At 47.4% G+C, this 19,759-nt stretch overlaps 1 protein-coding gene across 4 annotated transcripts in view; it reads left to right on the plus strand.

The window, feature by feature from the left end:
• The window catches only part of CEP250 (centrosomal protein 250), a 47,189-nt gene continuing 27,430 nt past the window's right edge, over positions 1 to 19,759 (plus strand). Inside the window, exons 1-12 of one of the 4 annotated variants that reach the window (XM_055544864.1) lie at positions 1 to 64; positions 7,323 to 7,611; positions 8,073 to 8,129; positions 9,951 to 10,033; positions 10,260 to 10,425; positions 11,203 to 11,309; positions 11,557 to 11,811; positions 13,264 to 13,360; positions 15,852 to 15,953; positions 16,456 to 16,617; positions 17,161 to 17,339; positions 17,915 to 18,097. In XM_055544864.1, the coding sequence (XP_055400839.1) occupies positions 7,426 to 7,611; positions 8,073 to 8,129; positions 9,951 to 10,033; positions 10,260 to 10,425; positions 11,203 to 11,309; positions 11,557 to 11,811; positions 13,264 to 13,360; positions 15,852 to 15,953; positions 16,456 to 16,617; positions 17,161 to 17,339; positions 17,915 to 18,097 (1,577 nt within the window). In that variant the 5' untranslated portion in view covers positions 1 to 64; positions 7,323 to 7,425. Of the gene's footprint in view, positions 735 to 7,322; positions 7,612 to 8,072; positions 8,130 to 9,950; positions 10,034 to 10,259; positions 10,426 to 11,202; positions 11,310 to 11,556; positions 11,812 to 12,627; positions 13,052 to 13,263; positions 13,361 to 15,851; positions 15,954 to 16,455; positions 16,618 to 17,160; positions 17,340 to 17,914; positions 18,098 to 19,759 lie in introns of those variants that run through there. The other 3 variants (XM_055544863.1, XM_055544865.1, XM_055544866.1) reach the window with 3 other exon arrangements.

The following is a 19,759-nucleotide window of genomic DNA, read 5'->3' on the forward strand; positions in this document are numbered from 1 at the left end:
GAGGCTTCGGCGGCTCTGGCGCTGAGAAGCACCTTGGGAATCTGCAGGAGCCGAGCGTGGTGAGGTGGGGGCCCCAAGGGAAGGCGGGAGGTACCGGGTTAACGGTCCGACGCCCACTGATCGGCCTGCCCAGGGCGCCTTAAGGAATCTCGTTTGGCCAGCGGCCTCCGATTCCCCGGGAGGAACCTGAGGGCCCACAGAGGGGCTGGGACCTGTCCTAGGCGGGTGCGTCCGCGTCCTGTTGCCGCCACCACTTTGGGCTCCAGTGCGCGCAGAAAGGGATCTTCCCGAGCCCGAAGTGATCAGACGCGGCGCTGTGCTCTCCTGCGCGTCCCGCCACCGGATCCCAGAATTTTGCGGCTTCCTCTGCACTTGGGGCTTTGCATGTGATCTGTCCGACAGTCCAGTCCTACCTGGCAGGTCCACTCTGGAACTCTCACTCTTCGCGACCCAGCTTAAATACTACTTCCCTGGAAATCTTTCTAACCGCTTTCTGCAGTCGCAGTAAGCTCACTGCTGTGTTCTTGAACACATCGCACCGAGTTAGCTTTTCCTGCTCCTCTTTTACAGCCGTGCACTTGTTGGGGGCGTTTTGCCTTGCCTTTTTCAGCTGTATCCTAGGGTCTAGCACGTGGTGATCATAATAATAGCTAATATTTACTGAATAGTCACAAAGGTGCTACTAAATCCATTACCTGTAAAGGCCCATTCAATCGTCAGAGCAATTCCATAAGGTGGGTTCTATAGCTTCACATCTTGTGCATGACGAAACTAAGGTTCTGTTACATCGATTTGCCTAGAGTCCCACAAAGAATAAAGTGAATGAAGCTGGGCCATGAATTCTAGGCTATGCCTCCCCAGAGCATGTGATAATTCCTAGACTGTGTTTGGGTTTGGTAAATGTCTGTCAAATTGGTGTTCACTTTAGGCCCATGAATTATGGAGGCCAGAGTTATCATGCACATGAGAAGGCTTAGAAAGAAGAATTGAGTGAGTTCATGACCAAACCAATGCCAGAAACTGCTGCTGGACATTCTGCCTTTCGTTGGTCCTTTTCCATCAAAGAGCTGAAGACCCGGGACTCATTATTTCACATCCTTTAGAAAGTGCCCCTCACAGAATTGTGATTTCATATTTCATGACTTAGGGGAAGCATGATGTAAGGAAAGGGCACAGAGGTGGAAGCAGATTGCCTGCATGCGTGCGTGCTCAGTTGTGTCTGACTCCTTGCCACCCCATGTACTATAGCCCGCCAGGCTCCTCTGTCCATGGAATTCTCCAGGCAAGAATACTGGAGTGGGTGGCCATTTCCTCCTCCAAGGGATCTTCCTGACCCAGGGATCAAACCTGTGTCTCTTCCGTGTCCTGTCTTGGCAGGCGGATCCTTTACTGCTCCACCTGGGAAGCCCTTGGAAGCAGATTGGGGTTCAGTGTCTCCTCTACCGCTGACCAGTTATGTTCCTTCTGTGTTTCGAGCCTAGTTTTCTTGTCCATAAAATGAAGGCACTAATTTCTTCTCAAAGGGTTTCTTTTTTTATGAAGATTGCAAACAATTGTTGTGAGGGAGTAAAGTGCTATGCAGACTACATGATCTCTTTCTTTTTTGTTGTTCATTTTTTCCTTTTAGAAGGTTATAGAGCTATCAGCATTTTGCAAGACGTTTGATATGAATCGTGTTGCCTAGAGTTCCTGTATTCATTTATTTGGTCAAATGCCTCAAGAGTACCTGCTATATACCAGGAGCTGAGAATATAGCAGTCAATAAAATAATATTCTTGCTCTTGAGAAATTTGCATTGTGTTAGCTATATTACACATGATACTCAGATAGGGACACGTAAAGCATGGTAAGCTAAGTAGAAAAATACCAGGGACTTTCCTGATAGTCCAGTGTTCAAGACTCCAAGTTTTCACTGAAGGGGCCACAGGTTCCTTTACCTGATCCGGGTACTAAGAGATTCCCACATGGCACATAGTATGGCAATTTAAAAAAAAGAAAGAAAAATACCTGTGTGTGTGTGTAGGAGTGGTGGTATTTTATATTGGGTGGCTAGGGAATACCTTACTGGGAAGGTGACATTTGAACAGAGACCTGAAGGTGGCAAGGGAGCCAATCATGAGAATAACTAGAAGATGCCCTAGATGAGTGTGTGGCCTGGTGTGTTCCAAGCAGGTACATCAAGGAGGGCTGTGTGGCTGGAGGGATGTGAGCAAAGGGGAGAGGAGTAAGAAATGGAATTAAAACAATTGGAGGCAGGGATCAAATACTTAGGACGGGGTAAGCCAATATAGTGATTGTGGTTTTTACTCTTTGATTAGCCACTGGAGGGTTCTGAATGGCCTAATCAGTCACTATTTCAGTTTTTATTTATTTATTTATTTTGTTTTATTTTTTTGGCCATGCCATATGGCATGTGGCCTCCAGCGTTTAGATGGTGGGGAGATGAGGAGGAACCAGCAGAGGAGACTAAAGGGAAAGCCTTAGAGGTGGGAGGAGGACAGAGAGAGAGCCCCTACATATGCGATTTATATAAGGAGCTGTATGCTAATTTTTTTTTTTTTTTCCTGGGATAAGAAACAAATTGTCTGTGCAGACAAATATATATCGTTTCTTTGCTCAGGAAATAAAATGTCCATGCCTCGAGTGTTTTTACTTTTTTTGCTCTAAGTGACAAATCCTGTTTAATAATACCCGTCCTCAGCTTAGTCCTCCTAACATTTACATCTGTATTCCAAGTTCAAGTGGCATTGCTTCTATTTCAAGTTTATTTAAATCACTTTTTGAAAGAATCTAGATGAGAGAAGACAAAATATAACCTATGTTACTCTTCAGCCTAGGTTCAGAGGTCACTGCCCTTCCCTGTCTGGTTCCTAGCAAAAGTTGGAAGTTAGCCTTATTTATTTCTGTATCACTGTGGCCAGTTATCTGATACTAAGCTGGAATTCATGAGTGTTTATAGGATAACTTAATTTATGAAAGAAGGGAATCTTTTTCCTTTACCTGCAGAAATGATAACATCTGTCCAATGGTTTACGGTTTACAAAGCACACCAACATCCATTGTCTCATTGAATGCAAGTCAGCCTGTTCCCTGTTGCCAACTACTGACCTTTTCCTTTCCTGAGGGACATTGAAACCTACCTTTCTTTTGGAGCTATGCTAGTTTACTTATTCACTGGCTGATCTGACAGTGTGTTAATGAAAGGTGCTGGACTGTGTCTTGAGGAAGCTCCGAGCTAAATCTCAACTTCAGAAAAATTCCTGATGTAGTTTTTCTCTGTTGCCTCCATCTTTTTACTCTTGTTTTAGTGGGGGGGGGGGCGGGGGGGAGGAATTGGTGGTGGTGGAGTTAATCATAAAATTGTTGAAATCATTTTTAAAATAAACTTTATTTTGGGGAAACAATTTTGGATTTACAGAAAAATTGCATAGTACAGCAAGTTCCTATATACCTTGCACCCAATTTCCTTTATTAGTAACATCTTACGTTCAGTTCAGTTCAGTTCAGTCGCTCAGTCGTGTCCGACTCTTCGCCATCCCATGAATCGCAGCATGCCAGGCCTCCCTGTCCATCACCAACTCCCGGAGTTCACTCAGACTCACGTCCACTGAGTCAGTGATGCCATCCAGCCATCTCATCCTCTGTCGTCCCCTTCTCCTCCTGCCCCCAATCCCTCCCAGCATCAGAGTCTATACGTTACGAGTATGGTATATTTGCTACAATGTCAAGTCATTTTGTGAGGTAATTGGGGCATATAAATAAAGTATGATCAAAATGAAATCACTTCATCTCCATAAGCCTCAGTTTCCTTATCTGTAAAAGGAGAGGTTGGGACTGAATTTTTAAATAGCTGTAAATTTTTAAATTATCTGCTAAAGTAAAATAATCATATAATTCTAATATAATTTCATTTCTTTATTGAAGTGTTACTGTCATTTTCTAAAATAGTGTATGTACTTTAACAATAGCCTTATTCTAAAAGAAGATTTAATAGGAGAATTCCAGAAACAGTGGGAGGGCTGCTTATAGATTAGGCTTGTATAAAATGGCAACCCACTCCAGTATTCTTGCCTAGAGAATCCCGTGGACAGAGGAGCCTGATGGGCTGCTGTCCATAGGGTCGCACAGAGTCGAACATGACTGAAGCGACTTAGCATGCATGCATATACATAAATATATGATTATAAATATATACAACACATAATATTATTAGGTTGAATTACATGAAATTATCTTTTATAGGTTAAAAAAGGGCAAATATCGGCAATTTCGTATGGATCAGCCTATGCTTTGAGGGATGAGGGAAAGCCAATGCTTTGAGGGAAAGGATTCAAAGGAGGAGGATAAGGGAGTCTTGAGGGCCTCTGAGACTCTGCAGAAGCCTGGCCCAGCCCCCACAGTGTTAGGAGAGAAAAGGCTCTTCTGGTCCCTTGAAGCAACTGAGAGCTACTCTTGTTGTTGGTGATGTTGGCAGTAAGAGCTCTTCCCAGCAGCTTTATGCCTCCAACCAGAAGAGACAGGTTGAGTCAGATTTTCACAGCCATGGTGGGTTGGCAGAAGGGAAGGGCAGAAAGGGAGGGCTCAGCTTCCCTGGTGGCTCAGATAGTAAAGAATCTGCCCGCAGTGCAGGAGACCTGGGTTCAATCCCTGGGTTGGGAGGATCCCCTGGAAGAGGGCTTGGCAACCCACTGCAGTATTATTGCCTGGAGAATCCCCATGTAGCCTGGCAGGCTACAGTCCACGGGGTTGCTAAGAATTGGACACAACTGAGAGACTAAGCGCAGCACAGCAACCGAGTTGGTCAGCCAGGAAGAGGCAGCCTGGGGTGCTGGTGCCCCTAAGCTGTTATTGGTACCACTCTGCTCTTCCTACGTTATGCTGTTTCCTTGCTGTCTAGTAGAATCTCTATAAACTCAGCTGTCTGCAGTTGCTCAGGAGGTGATGTAAATTAGGAAGCTGAGTATTCCTCTCTAACACTGCTATAAGAAAAACAATAGCACAAGTAGAATGACATGACAACTGAAATCTGCTATCAGTACATGAGAGGGAGGCAAAGCCAGGCAGGGGCCCAAGACTGAGGTGAACTGAAGAGTGTGCCTTCTCAAAAGGGGACAGATGCTGTTTCACTGCAGCTGGTTGTGGCCTTGTAGGAATGAGAGTCAGGGTTCACTGGATACTCTGATTTTCCAAAGGAACCAGAAATATGAACTTTTGTGTGTATTTTCCCAAGGGTAAATGTTGGCATCTAATTTGAATTCTTAAAAATCATTGTACAGGCCACACAGTGATTGAAAAGGACCAGCAGTCCACTTGGTAACCTCTAGCTAAGGGTTTAGATCTGCCGGGAGTGAGGCCCACATGCATTTCTTCATTGTGCATTGTTGACAACCTATGTTCGTGCTAAGTCACTTCAGTTGTATCTGCCTCTGTGTGGCCCTGTCGACTAGCCCGCCAGGCTCCTCTGTCCATGGGATTCTCCAGGCAAGAATACTGGATTGGGTTGCCATGCCCTCCTCCAAAGGATCTTCCTTGACCCAGGGATTGAACCCACGTCTCTTTTGTCTCCTGCATTGGCAGGCAGGTTTTTTACCACTAACATCACCTGGGAAGCCCTGGTGGCTAAGGACCAAAATGAATTAGTCAGCTCTTGCCTTATCAGGAACTCACAAATTAGTGGAAAAGATAGCCAGATAATAAGGTATAGACATTCTGTCTGTGTATTAAATATAAATTTAAAAACATATAAAAGTGATTAATTATTCCTGAATAAATCTGGAAGGACCCAATAGAAGGTAGCGTTGGTGGGAAATCAACAGTTTGGTGCATTAAAGGGACTTGGGGCCCTGAAACTCCCACTGTATGTGCAAATGTTGTATCTGCATTTGCTGTATATGCCATTTTCTTCAGATTAGGAGACTGATGCTGCCAAAAAGGCAGCTCTAGTAGACCTTTTTCTTGATAGGTAGTTAGAAATACAGATATTCCTCAGCCCTGCTGATGGGTATCTCAGGGCTGATAAAATGAGAGAACTCTATAACCTCCCCGCCAGCCCTAGCTGTTTTAGAGGACTAAGAAACTCAGAGGTCATGCAGCTGGGTGCCTCATTTTTTTTTGCCCTCATTTTTTTGATGAGGAACCTTAAAGGGCACTGGCCTGCTCCAGGTCACAGAGCTCTTTAGAGACAGAACTTGGATGAGCACCCCGAACTCTTCTTGACCATCTTGCCTTCCCCTCTCCTGGCTCTCTCTGAAGTCACTGGTTAGGCTGGCCTCCCCCGCTGGCCCCCATTGCCTGGTTCTGGCCCAGCTCCTGGCGGGTGAGGTGAGTTTGCTCCTCCTCCATCCTCCTGAGGCTGGTTCCTTCTTCCCTCTCTATTTTGGATCCCCTGCCCAAAATGCCTGCTATTCTGTGTCAGAGAGTCAAAATTCTTGTTCAAATCCCTAGTCAACCAAACATCAACTGTATGAAATAGGACAAATTGTTTAATCTTTCTAGTTTCTTTAACTAAGACTTTACTGTCATAAGCCTCAGTGTCCTCATCCACGCATGAAGAGTTAAAGTAGTACCGATGTTTAACTGTCATAGGAATGCTTTGAGATTCTTGTGATGCCAAATTGATATAGTGTGTGTAAGGCACTTAACAAAGTGACTGACCCATAGAAGCACTTAACAAGTATTAACAATGATCAGGAAGATCCCCTGCAGGAGGGCATGGCAACCACTACAGTATTCTTGCCTAGAGAATCCCATGGATAGAGGAGCCTGGCGGGCTACAGTCCATGGGGTCGCAAGGAGTCAGACATGATTGAAGCGACTTAGCAGGTACAAAACAATGATGATGATATTCACACCTTCACAGTCCCCCAGGTTGGGTCACATGCCCATCTGTTGTCTTCCCATACTATCCTGTGATCTATTATTACTGCACAGACCACACTGTATTGAATTATACCCATCCCCCAGCCAGCCTAAAAGCACCTTTGGTGATTCATTCAGCAAATGTTTATTAGGCACTGTGTCAGGCACGAGGGATGCACTGATAAACTAGGAGCTCTTGGTCGGGTGCAGAGTTTCGGAAGGCATGCCAGGAAACACGGGTCCCTGTGTCATGGTCCAATAACTTTGGGGATTGGCCACTCATCATGGCTCCCCCTGTAGTGATTAGGTCCATCTTAGTATTTTAAAAGCTCTGAGGAGTCCTGTAGTAAAAGAACCTATTTACTTCGTCCAATCCAAGTCTGCCAGAGTTAATGAGTATTTGCTGAATACATGTGAGTCATCTAGACAGTTCTCTCAACTCCAGTGTGTGCTTTGGTCCCCAGCTCAAGAGGAGGTCCAAGTGACACAGTGATGCTCAGAGACTGCTCTGGGAGTGAACAGCCTCTGGCTACTTAGGGGCCGGTGGGCTTGCTGTCCGGGGCCCCCATGGAGACAGGGGGCCCTGGGTTGAACAATATGAAGCCCCGGTCCCTGCAGCTGGTGCTGGAAGAGCAAGTGCTGGCACTGCAGCAGCAGATGGCCGAGAACCAGGCAGCCTCATGGAGGAAGCTGAAGAGCTCCCAGGAGGCCCAGCAGAGGCAAGCAGCTCTCGTGAGGAAGCTGCAGGCCAAGGTGAGGCGGCCACTCTCTTAGGAAAGGCAAGAGGAGGACCCCTGGGGCTGGGGGCTGAGATGGAAGAGGTTGGCCGGACCCCAGAGCCACACAGTGGCAACACCTAAACAGCTCTCCTGTGATGCTCCCAACTTCTCCACAGGCTGCCGACCGCGTCCTTTCAAAGACGCCCTTCATGGGGCTTCCATCAGTCATGTAGCTTTGCTCTCCTAGAATAGGACCTGACCTTAGGTTTGCCAGTTCCCGAGCCCACGAACTTGTTGCTTCTCCAATAACAAGAGCTGCAGAGAATGTATTATTAAATGACCAAACGGAAGCTGTAAGACGTTACGGCCTTACCTCACTCCTGTCACCAAGCCCCTTATTCACCGAGGGGTTTGCCCACGACCCTGGGGGGACCTCTGCTTTGGGCCATGGGTACCAGCCAGGCCCATTGCCCCGTCCTGCTCCATTTGCCTCAGGTGTTACAGTACCGGAGCTGGTGCCAGGAGCTGGAGAAGCGGCTGGAAGCCACTGGGGTGAGTGAGGCTGTTCTGTGCTCCTCACGGGCCCTCAGGGAGTATGGTTAGGCCCTGTTTGCTGACTGAGGGAGGCTGGGGAGAGGTAAGGCGGTGTTTCGTAGAAGCGGCTCTTTCAGCTCCTGAGAGCTTTTTTTGCCTTTTTTTTAATATTTGGAAAATTTTAAAATATTTAATATTTTAATAATAAAAATATTTTTTAGTATTTATTTGGCTGCACTGGGTTTTAGTTGTGGCACACAGGATCTTTTTCTTTTCTTTTTGTTTTTTAGTTGCAGCATGGGGAATCTTTAGTTACAGCATGCAGGATCTTTCGATTGTGGTGTGCGAACTGTTAGTTGAGGCATGTGGGATCTAGATCTCTGACCAGGGATCGAACTCAGGCCGCCTTGCATTGGGAGCATGGAGGCTTAGCCACTGGACCGCCAGGGAAGTCCCCTGAGAGCTTTATCGGATACCTTCATGGGACCTGGCTATTCCTGCCCCGACAGACTCCAGCCCAGGGCTCTCTAAGGGCAAAACGCAGCTTTAAGAAACTTAAGGTTTCAGATTGGAAGTGAAATAAAGTGAAAGTCACTCAGTCGTCTCTGACTCTTTGTGACCCCATGGACTGTAGCCCGCCAGGCTTCTCTGTTCTTTGAATTCTCCAGGTAAGAATATTGGGGCAGGTAGCCATTCCCAGGGGATCTTCCTGACCCAGGGATTGAACCCAGGTCTCCTGCACTGCAGGCGGATTCTTTACCATCTGAACCAGATTGGAAGCAGTGTGGAATCCAAGAGAAGTGATGCATTTTTCCTCCAGAAGGTGTCAGTGTTTATCCGTTGTGGAGAGATGTGTGCCTCACAGACTTGGGGGGGAAAAAAAAGATGTGTTTGTGGCAGATGGTTTTATTTGTGCTGTGGGCAGGATTGAATTGCCTTTCAAAAACCCATCTGCCTTTGTTCTAGCTCCCCTCAGCACCATCTTAATGTTACCCTCAGAAGAGTTCTCTCTGAGGAGGGAAAGGACCGAGACTTAGTATGTCCCGATCTGTAGGCATTGTGTAGGCACCCTTAGGCATTGTCATAGAATTATGTCACTTGACCTGCAAAGCAGTTTTCTCAGGGGAATGATATCACCTTCACTTTGGAGTTGAAAACCTTGTGGATCAGAGAAGTTATAACTTCCCAAAGTCTGAAGATTAGTGTAATAGAAGCCAAGGCCATTAATGAAAGATGTGTTTTGTTTATTTTTTTTTAAAGATTAAAAAAATTTTTTTTTAATCTTTATTGATGTTGTTACAATATTGCTTCCATTTTTAGTTTTTTGGCTGTGAGGTATATGGGATCTTAACTCCCCAGCCAGAGATCGAACCCGCAGCCCCAGCAGTGGAAGGCAAAATCTTAATCACCGGACTGCCAGGGAAATCCCTGGAAGCTGTATCTTATGCTTCTTAACTCAAAAGTTCTTTTCACTACCAAATGCTGTCTTTCATGAGAAGTCACTGGTTCACATTTGGAGAGAGATATACAGTGGATTTACTTGCAGGATGCAGTGATTGAGAAAAGAGACATATCGCTAACAAAGGGGAGAAAGAATAAAAAGCAAGCAGGGGGATTCCCTGGCAGTCCAGGGGCTAGAGTTCTGCACTTTCACTACTAAGGGCCCAGATTCGATCCCTAATCTGGGAACTAAGATCTTGCAAGCTGCATGGCGCAGCCAAAAGTAAAAATAAAAGTGTGAATTTAGAAAAGTGGGCTGCTGTAGAAGGGGGCATCAGAGACTTGGTCTGCAGGATGTTCTCTTTGGAGGTGAATAAGGCTTGCTTTTATCTGGCTAAGGGACCGATCCCTCAAAGGTGGGAAAGCATGGAAGAGCCAAACCTGGAACAGCTGCTAATCCGATTGGAAGAGGAACAACAGAGGTGATGGGCCCCAACTTTCTGGCCTGGGTGGTTGGCCGACGGGCGGAGCAGGCTGATGGAAAACCTCTGTCTGGAGGGCTGACATGGTTTAGAACCAAGGACTTCAGCCTTAGCCCTCCAGCTCCCGGCAGTGGAAAGTTCCAGTGGTTGTTGTCTTACTCCAAGAAGTCCAGGGGGTTGGCTCAGACCTTTGTTTAGTACTTGCTCCTACCCCTCCCCAGTGCAGGTGTGAGAGTCTAGCGGAGGTGAACACCCAGCTTCGGCTGCACATGGAAAAAGCTGACGTGGTGAATAAAGCGCTTCGGGAAGATGTGGAAAAATTGACAGTCGACTGGAGCCGGGCCCGGGATGAGCTAATGAGGAAGGAGAGCCAGTGGCAGATGGAGCAGGAGGTAAGAGAAACGGGGCGGGAACAGCACGAGGAGTGCAGGTTGGGCACTGCCTGGTCGGTGCCAGAAGGAATGGGCTACCTTCAGGACCTGGATGGGAACTGAGCCTAGTTTAAGTCTCTGGCCGTCCTTAGCACTCATGCTGGCAGCTCAGCCCTGAGCTGTCAGGGCTGAGGGGCTGAATGAAGGGCTGTCACCTTCATTCTGTCCTTACCTGCCCAGTCGAGGTTTTGCTGGCAGGTAGCATGATGCTCAGAGCAGCTCCGTTCCTGCATTAGTGACTTGCTCAGATTTTAAATGGATCTCAAAGTTTAGACTCCCCTCGTCTGGAAGTCTGCAAGCTAGATGCCTAGGAGGTAGCCACTGAAATTGAATGGGAAGATATTTTCAGATCCCAGTTAAAGGAAACTAATGTTGCTTGAGCCATTGCTCTGTGCCAGGCTTTGTATTGGGTGATTTATATATGTTGTATCATTTAATCCTCATTGTAAGTCTGTGCTGATGATGGTAATAGCTCATTGGTTGAGCAGCTACTGTTGATCCTCTTCTAATCTAGCTCAGGGAAGACCTTATAGCATCCCAGACCCTCTGACCTCTTGAGTCCCTCTGCTAATTTTATTAAACACTTCAGCATCACCTGAACATAGACACCCATTCGTAAGCTGTCTCCTGTAAGTCCCTCCTTCCCTTCCCTGCAATAGTTGGGAGGGATCCAGGACTCCTGTGTTGACAAATGATGTCCTCTTCCCTTTGATATGACCTGGGTTTCTGAACACACAGTTCTTCAAGGGCTACCTGAAAGGGGAGCACGGTCGCCTTCTGGGTCTATGGCGGGAGGTGGTGACTTTCCGACGCCACTTCCTGGAAATGAAGTCAGCCACTGACAGGTCAGTGTGGGGATAAGAGGGGAGAAGGTTTGCCCCTGCTGACTCCAGATTTGTGACAGTGGGCTGCTTTAGAAGGGAGGGGTCAGGTTGTGGGGGGAGGGCAGGGGTGGAGAGTTGGTGGGGAGGGATGGAATTGTTGGATTCAGATGGTTTTTCCCAGACCCGCTCTTCCTGGGGCCTGACCTCTACATGCCCGTTCCTATCCCTGGTCCCTACCGGAGTCTGCTCTTTCCTTCCTTGGACTCAGAGACCTGACGGAGCTCAAGGCTGAGCACGCGAGGCTTTCGGGGTCCCTGTTGACCTCTTGCCTGCGCCTGACTGTGGGAGTACCACCGTCTCGGGAGTCTGATGGATCTGGGAGACTGAATGGAAATGAGCCATCCCAGTTGATGCTGCTACTAGCCAAGACCCAGGAACTGGAGAGGGAAGCCCATGAAAGGAGCCAGGAGTTAATACAGCTGAAGAGTCAAGGGGATCTGGAGAAGGCAGAGCTTCAGGATCGGTGAGATGGGCTGGGTCCTAGGAGGGGATCGCCTGGGGAAAGTCGACTCCTTTGGGGAGTCAAGCAGGTGGGGAAGACCTGAAGAGCCCTCTTCCCACAAGAGGGGAAGGAGATGTGCCAGAGGAGGGTCTAGTGTGAAACCCAGGGCCACAGCTGGGGCCATGTCGCTACCCTCTGCCCTCAGACTATCTCACAGCTCAGTTTCCCTCCTGTTGACTCACAGAACTGGCAGTGACTCTATACCAAACTACTTGCCATTCCCAGAACAGCCAAGTCCCTCCACATTCCCTGCCTTTGTAGATGCTGACCTTGGCCTGGAATGCTTCCCTCCCTCCTCTCTCTGCCTTATCCTTTAAGGCATAGTTCAAATGTCACCTCTTCGATGACCTCAATAGCCTGTTACATTACTGTACCCCACCATGGTCTTTAGAACTGCTTGTTACAACATTGATTATTTATTATTAATAGTTTTTTAATTTCATTGATTATTTAGTTTTTTCTTTTCTCTTTTTGGCTAGGCTCTTTTATTTTTTGGATTGTAATAAAATAAATATAAAAAAAAAAATGAGAAGAGCAGGGACAAGCAAAGAGCTCTATTTGAGTCATCTCAGGACAGAGGTCCCTTTACACCCCATGGCTAGGGTAGTGTCGCCACCTATCGGTGGCGTATGTAAATTGCAGTTTGTTTTGTTGGGTTGTGAAGGCACTGGGAAGCACAGAGAATGTCTTAGTCAAGTTGTGTGACCGAGTGCTTTGCACTTCACCTGCCATATAGTAGAGACTTAGTAAATGCTTATTTAGTGATACAATAACTAAATGAGTGACTGTACAGTGAGTTCAGGCTCTTAAAGATGATGCAGAATCAAATTATGAAGACTTTGAAACAAAAATTAAACTCCTAGATGAGTTCATTCAAGAAATATTTGTTAAGCTACCCATATAATACCAAGCACTGTGCACTCCAGGATAAAGGTGATAGAGGCCTGGTGATTTCCCTGAACTTTGAGGTTAAGATCAGGGAGGTTGACTGTAATCTCTCCCAAATTGCCCCTCCTTTTTCTCTATCAGAGTTAGAACCTTGGGCTGGAGGGACCTTGGAACTATCCCATATGGCAATTCTGATGTTCTCATTGGCTTCAGGGTGCTTGACTTCAAGATCAAATGGGGCCTGGAGGGGCCTGTGCCAGGGCTTTCCTTCAGCTCTCAGGCCCCCAAACACGTGTTCCAGCCTTGAGATGTGGTAAATCCCTGCATGTGTCTGAGTGGCATTTGGCTTCCCCTGCTGAGTTCAAGGCTATAGCATCATGTGTTCAGGGAGTACAGGGGCTGGGGGCACCCAAGGGACTCTGGGGAGCCTGTAGGCGGGGCGTCTGTGTTGGGTTGAGGGTGTGCTGCATAGCTCTGTCCACATCCATGGGTGCCCAGGTGACAGTGCTGTGCTCTTCTCATCAGGGTGACCGAGCTCTCTGCTCTGCTGACCCAGTCTCAGAAGCAAAATGAAGATTATGAAAAGATGGTGAAGGCTCTGAGAGCGACGATGGAGATCCTGGTATGTGATCCTTTGTTCTGCGAAGGAGTTGGGAGTGGGCCTGTGGGTTCCTGTCCTTTATGGACGAAGAGTGCAGGATACCAGTTAAATGTTCCTTGATGAAATCCCCTGAAGCTACAAAATTAATTTTGGTTCCATCTGAAAATTAATTAATTAACTCATTCATTTACCTATTAATAAACATTAGCTGTCTACTGTTTCTACTATGGGCTTCCCAAGTGGCTCAGTGGTAAAGAATCTTCCTGGCAATGCAAGCAGGAGATGTGGGTTTGATCCCTGGGTCAGGAAGAGCCCCCTGGAGAAGAAAATGGCAACCCACTCCAATATCCTTGCTTGGAAAATTCCATGGACAGAGGAGACTGGTGGCTACTGTCCATGAAGTCACAAAGAGTCAGACACGACCTAGGAACTTAACAGCAACAGCATCATCCCTCTTACTTTCTTAGGGGAGCTTTGCAGTGTGTCCTCTTCTGAAAGAGTGGGACACACGTGAAGAGGCACAGTGGCCAAGTAGGAGAGGGTGGAGGGAAATGTGTAGAGAGATTCAAAACCTACTCATACAAGAAACACTTGAGGAGCATGGCAGTGGGTAGCCTGGCGGAGAAGGGCTTGAGGAAGACATGATGACTGCCTTCATGTAACTGAAGGACTAATACCAGGGAAGAGAGTTGGTTTGTTTTAATGTATGCCAGGGGGCCACAAGCCCTGCCAGTGACTAGGAGTTACCAGGAGGTAGACCTCAGCTGCAGCTAGAGCTGCTCGATACTTTAACAGTCCTCTTTGGGAAGGAGTGAAGTCCATGATAACATCTGCCAAGGATGTTATCAAAGGGATTCTCTTAGGTTGGACATCAGAACCTCTGGCTTGGTTCCATGTTTTCTTCCATCTCTAGTTTTTGTATCTCTGACTCTAGGCAAATTCTGAACCCCCATCGCTATGCATATCCCTAGTCTTCTCATCCAAACTGAGATCAGCTGGGAAGCAAACTTGCTTATGCCTTTTTGCTTCCATTGCAAATTCAGATGTCCTCGTGGCCCAAATACTATAAATGAGTCAAGCCGGTTCAGCTGTAAGATTTCTGATTTTTCCGATATTGTCATATTTAGTACAGCAGGGAACACTTGATCTCAGTACACAGGGAAAAAAAGAGGAGAAGTGGGGACTGCAGGACCCTGAGACACATTTGTCCTGTCTGGAGGAGGCATCCCCTGTTCAACTTTAAGAAATACTTGCCATGTAGGAATGAGGCCTTAGGTCCGTCTAGTCAAAGCTATGGTCTTTCCAATGTATGGATGTGAGAGTTGGACCATGAAGAAGGCTGAGCACTGAAAAATTGATGCTTTTGAACTGTGATGTTGGAGAAGACTCCCGAGAGTCCCTTGAACTGCAAAGAGATCAAACCAGTCCATCCTAAAGGAAATCAGTCCTGAATATTTATTGGAAGGATTGATGCTGAAGCTGAATCTCCAATACTTTGGCCACCTGATGTGAAGAGCCAACTCTTTGGAAAAGACCCTGATGCTGGGAAATACTGAAGGCAGGAGGAGAAGAGAGCGACAGAGGATGAGATGGTTGGATGTCATCAGTGACTCGATAGACATGAGTTTGAGCAAACTCCAGGAGATAGTGAAGGACAGGGAAGGCTGGCCTGCTGCACTCCATGGGGTCACAGAGTTGGACACGACTGAGCAACTGAACAATAATAACAACAGTGATGGGCTTCCCTGGTGGCTCAGAGGTTAAAGCGTCTGCCTGTGGGGCTGGTGTGGCCCATTTGTTAACTTTTTGAGAGATACCAGAAATGTAGATTTTTATGAATTTCTCAGCTTATAAAAATCTCTCAATTTACAAATGTTGGTTCAGATTTTGCATAGGCCAAAAAAAAACTCAAAAAAGCCCATAGCTGCAAATCTTTGTCTTTAGGTCTTCACTAGCACAGTACAGTAGGAAGAAGGAGCGAAATTTTGAGAGTTCAGATTTACTACTGGCCTTCCTTGGGGCCAGAGATTCCTCTGGCCTTAGGTCTCACACGTCCATTTGCTGTCCAGAGACAGGAGCCATCCTTCATCCAATGATGGCTCACATTTAATGAACATTTGTTTTGTGACAGGCGCTGTGTTGAGTAACTTATATGCAGTTTTTTCATTCAAGTCTGGGAACAAATCTATGAAGCAGTTGCTGTTAATTATTCCCATTTTAAAGAGAAGGAAGCTCAAAGAAGGAGTTGCCTAAGGTTACCAAGCTAGAAAGTGACAGAGAAAGAATGCTAATCTGGACAGCCTACTTCGGAGCCCTTAATCCCTTAATCTGAACTCTTAATCACCCCATCACATTGTCCGCAGAGTCCTAGGACAGCGTTAGCATTCCAGTATGGTCAGGGGAAAAGTGTGGATGACAAGAGACAGAAGGAGCCTGGTTGATTTGGGGGCCTGACATGATAAATCCTCCTCTGAAAGTTTGGCTCAGAGGCTCCATTTTGTTCCTTGTTCAGGAGGCAAATCATGCAGAATTAATGGAACACGAGGCATCTCTTAGTAGGAACGCCCAAGAGGAGAAGTTGTCTTTACAGCAAGTGATCCAGGATATAACCCAGGTACCAGTCAGCCTCCCATCATGGTGACATGTCCAGCCTGCCCTTACCCAGGCCTCCCTGTCCTCTGAGGTGTGCCTAGGGGAGTTTGGATTGAGGGTCTTGTGCGGATGAGCTCTCTGGGTATGTTTGAAAACTGGAACCCTAAGCTAAGCTTCTGTGGGCCGGCCCTGCCTGCTGAAACAGGCCCTCGTTCTTACTGCCGGCTGCAGTTCTCAGACAGTGGCGGGATTCAATAACCTCTTCTTTCATTTATTCATGGAGTGTTCAAGGGGTGCTCCAGCCCTGATGCTCATCCTGGGTTTGGGTGACCAGTGGTAAACAGTTGATTTGAAGAATTGAAGGAACCCACCCTTTTTTGCTCTTAGATGCCCTCCTCCCACCCTCCAGGGAGAGGACCTGGGAGAGAGAAAACATCAGGTTTGTCCAGGCTGGAGTGTGACTCCTCTGCATGGACTCGAGGCCTTGGTCAGTGGGATGGTGACGCTGCCGTGTTGGGTTTCAGGCCATGGTAGAAGAAGAGGACAGTATGGCCCAAGGTTCTAGTCACGAGAGCTCCTTGCAGTTGGACCCTGGTGGCTTCTCTTCCCAGTTTGATTCCCAGCAGCCAGACAAGGCTGTCTCTCTGGTGCGTTCGGTACTGACTCAGAGACGCCAGGCTGTGCAGGTAAGAACCCCACACTCTTCCTCAGCCGTGGGGACCGGTATCTAAACTGATCTGGGCCCTGGGTACCCTCCTAGCCCAGACTGTCCCTTTCTCTACATTGCCCTGACATGAGGAGTTTTGTCAACACCCCGAAGTGCCCTTTGGAATCTCTGGGTCTCCCCAGCTGTGCTGATGGGGAGCCAGCACGCTCCCCATGCCACTGGCACGCTCTGCTTTGATGCACTTTTCACTGCACCCTGCAAAGTGGAGCCCTGGGGAGTGTGGGTAAGTGTTCTCCAGTTCTAGGGGTCCCAGCCCTACTCACTACTAACCCCACCTTCCACATGGTACATTTGAAAATGATGAACTCTGAGATGCTGAGACCCACAGAACCCGGTCACCTCTAATGCTCTGTCTCCTTGACTGGTCTCATCTTTATTCACAAATTACCTTCGTCGCACCAGTCCCCCCGCCCCTTGCCCAGCCCTGCTTCCAGGCTGCTGACATCCCTCTCTGCCCTGCCCTCTTGCTCACCACCTCCTTTCTGTCCCTCTCCTTCCGCAGGACCTAAGGCAGCAGCTGTCAGGCTGCCAGGAAGCTGTGAGCTCCTGGCAACAGCAGCATCACCAGTGGGAGGAAGAGGGTGAAGCCCTGAGACAGCGGCTGCAGCAGCTCACAGGGGAGCGGGACACCCTGGCGGGGCAGACGGCGGACCTGCAGGGAGAGGTGGACTCTCTCAGCAGGTGAGTGGGGGCTGTTTGTCCCCCTACTTCCTCCCGGGCTCAATCCTCACCTGGCCTTTTCCCACTCCCATCGTGTGGTTGGCAGACCCAGGGCTATTCAGGACCGCCTGGCCTTGCATTCTTCTGGCTCCTGCTCACTCAGTTTTGGGTCTTTGTGATGATTTAGGGGAAAAAAAAAAAACAGTTTCAAGACCTCCCTGGTGGTCCAGTGGTTAAGAATCCACCTTGCAGTGTAAGGGACCAGAGTTTGATCCCTGGTTGGGGAACTAATATCCCATATGTCGCAGAGCAACTAAGCCCAAGCACCGAAACTAGACATCCCACATGCGGCAACCAGAGAGTCCGTGTGCCGCAACGAAAGATCCACATGACACTAAAGAGATCCCGTGTGCCACAACTAAGACCTGTAGGAGCCAAATAAATAGATATTAAAACAAATAAACCAGTTTCCTTCTCTAAAGGGAAGATGAGATATTTAAAGGAAGCAGATACCCCTCTCCTTTGACCCTCTGCTGTCTGCTTCCAGGAGGGTTTTTAGGTTCCAGGGTTTATGCTCACGTCTGGCCTCCTTCCAGGGAGCGAGAGCTCCTGCAGAAGACCAGGGAGGAGCTGCAGCAGCAGCTGGAGGTGCTGGAGCAGGAGGCGTGGCGACTGCGGAGGACCAACATGGAGCTCCAGCTGCAGGGTGACTCTGCTCAGGGCGAAAAGGAGGAACAGCAGGAGGAGCTGCACCTGGCTGTCCGAGAGAGGGAGCGTCTGTGCGTGTGACAGTCCCCTCCCTCCCTGGCCCCGTCCCTCCCCACCCTGAGAAAGCAGAGTTAATAGAAGCCTGGTGTGCGGTGGGTTCAGTTTAGCTTACCGCTCCACCCTTGGCAGAAGGATGAATGCACAGATTTCATCCCGGCTTTGCTGAGCACCTAGAGGAGCTGAGGCCCCATGGGGGAAAACAAATAAATAAGACACTGACCTCAAGCAGTTTGCAGTATAATGGGGAAGTCAGACAAGTAAACCATGGCCAGGTGAAGCTTGAGCTAAAAAGAGCTTCAAGCTATATCCTCTGGGAGAATAGGGGTAACAGTTTGTTACTGAAAGCTGCTCAGAGAAGTAGGTCGCTGCTGAGCTGGGCCTTAATGTATTTTGATTGGCAGACAGCAGGACAAGGCCTAAAGGAATAGATTAGCAAAGAAAAGGAGGTGGGAAGGTGCAATGAATGTTTAGAGGAGGCTGGGCTGGCCAAAGAGTAGAACTGATGCTGGAAAGTAATGGGAAATGAGCTGGTCAAGAAAGGGGATTCCAAGGACATTCCTGGTGATCCAGTGGCTAAGACTCCAAGCTCCCAATGCAGGAGAGCCGCGTTTGATCCCTGGTCAGAGAACTAGATCCCTCAGCCTGCAACTAAAGATCCAGCATGCTGCAACTAAGACCTGGTACACCCAAATAAATAAATATTTTTTTTAAAAAAGGACATTCCAGAGTAAAGGGACCCAGCTTATCTGTAAATTCCCCAATATTATACCATAGAAAAAGCAAGGACTTTAGAGCTGGGCAGAAGCTTGGTTTAAATAATTGCTCTGGCCACTTGGATGGATTAATTTATTTGTAAAATAGGAGTGGTGATAGTTCCCTTGAAGTGTCATTGGGAGGATTAACACTGTGTTTTACAAAATGCCAGCACAGAGCGTGGCCTGTGGTAGGTCTTCAGTACCTGGTAACGGGTTGGATCTTCTTCATCTTTGGTAGCTCCTCTCCTTTCCTGTTCCCCAGCTCCTTGCACCTAATGGTCATAAACGATGGAATCCTGAAGGACTACTCTAAGGATCATGATGGTGCAAGGAAGGGTCTCCCCATACCAAGGCAAAGAACCAACAATCCACAAAGATAGTTTTATGTTTTTAAATTTAAATTGTTTGACTCTATAATATGTTTATTAATATCTCTATGATTCAATGGGCTTCCCTGTGGGTCCAGTGGTTAAGAGTCCAGAGTTGTACTGCAAGGGGCACAGCTTCTATCTCTGATTGGGGGGGTTACGACCATGTATGCCACATAGTGTGGCTACAAAGAAAATTTTGTATAATTCAAAAGTCAAAACTATTTTAAAAAGATATGCACAGAGAGAGTATTTGTCCTTTCTACTTCATCCATCCCGTATCCCTTCCTTTTGTGTGTAATCACTTAAATTAATTTCTTATTCATATTTCTAGTGGTGCCTTATGCAAATGTGTGCGTATATTCGTATTTCCCCCAGTTTCTTGCATAAAAGAGAGCACGCCACATATACTGTTCTGCACCTTGCTTTTTTTCACATTATGTCTTGGAGATCTCTCCTTATCAGTTTTTAGAGACCACCTTCATTCTTTTGTATCACAAAGGCAAATCAGTTCAGTTCAGTCCCTCAGTCATGTCCAACTCTTTGCCAC

The sequence above is a fragment of the Bubalus kerabau genome, chromosome 13 (assembly GCF_029407905.1).
Source record: "Bubalus kerabau isolate K-KA32 ecotype Philippines breed swamp buffalo chromosome 13, PCC_UOA_SB_1v2, whole genome shotgun sequence".
Lineage (NCBI taxonomy): Eukaryota > Metazoa > Chordata > Mammalia > Artiodactyla > Bovidae > Bubalus > Bubalus kerabau.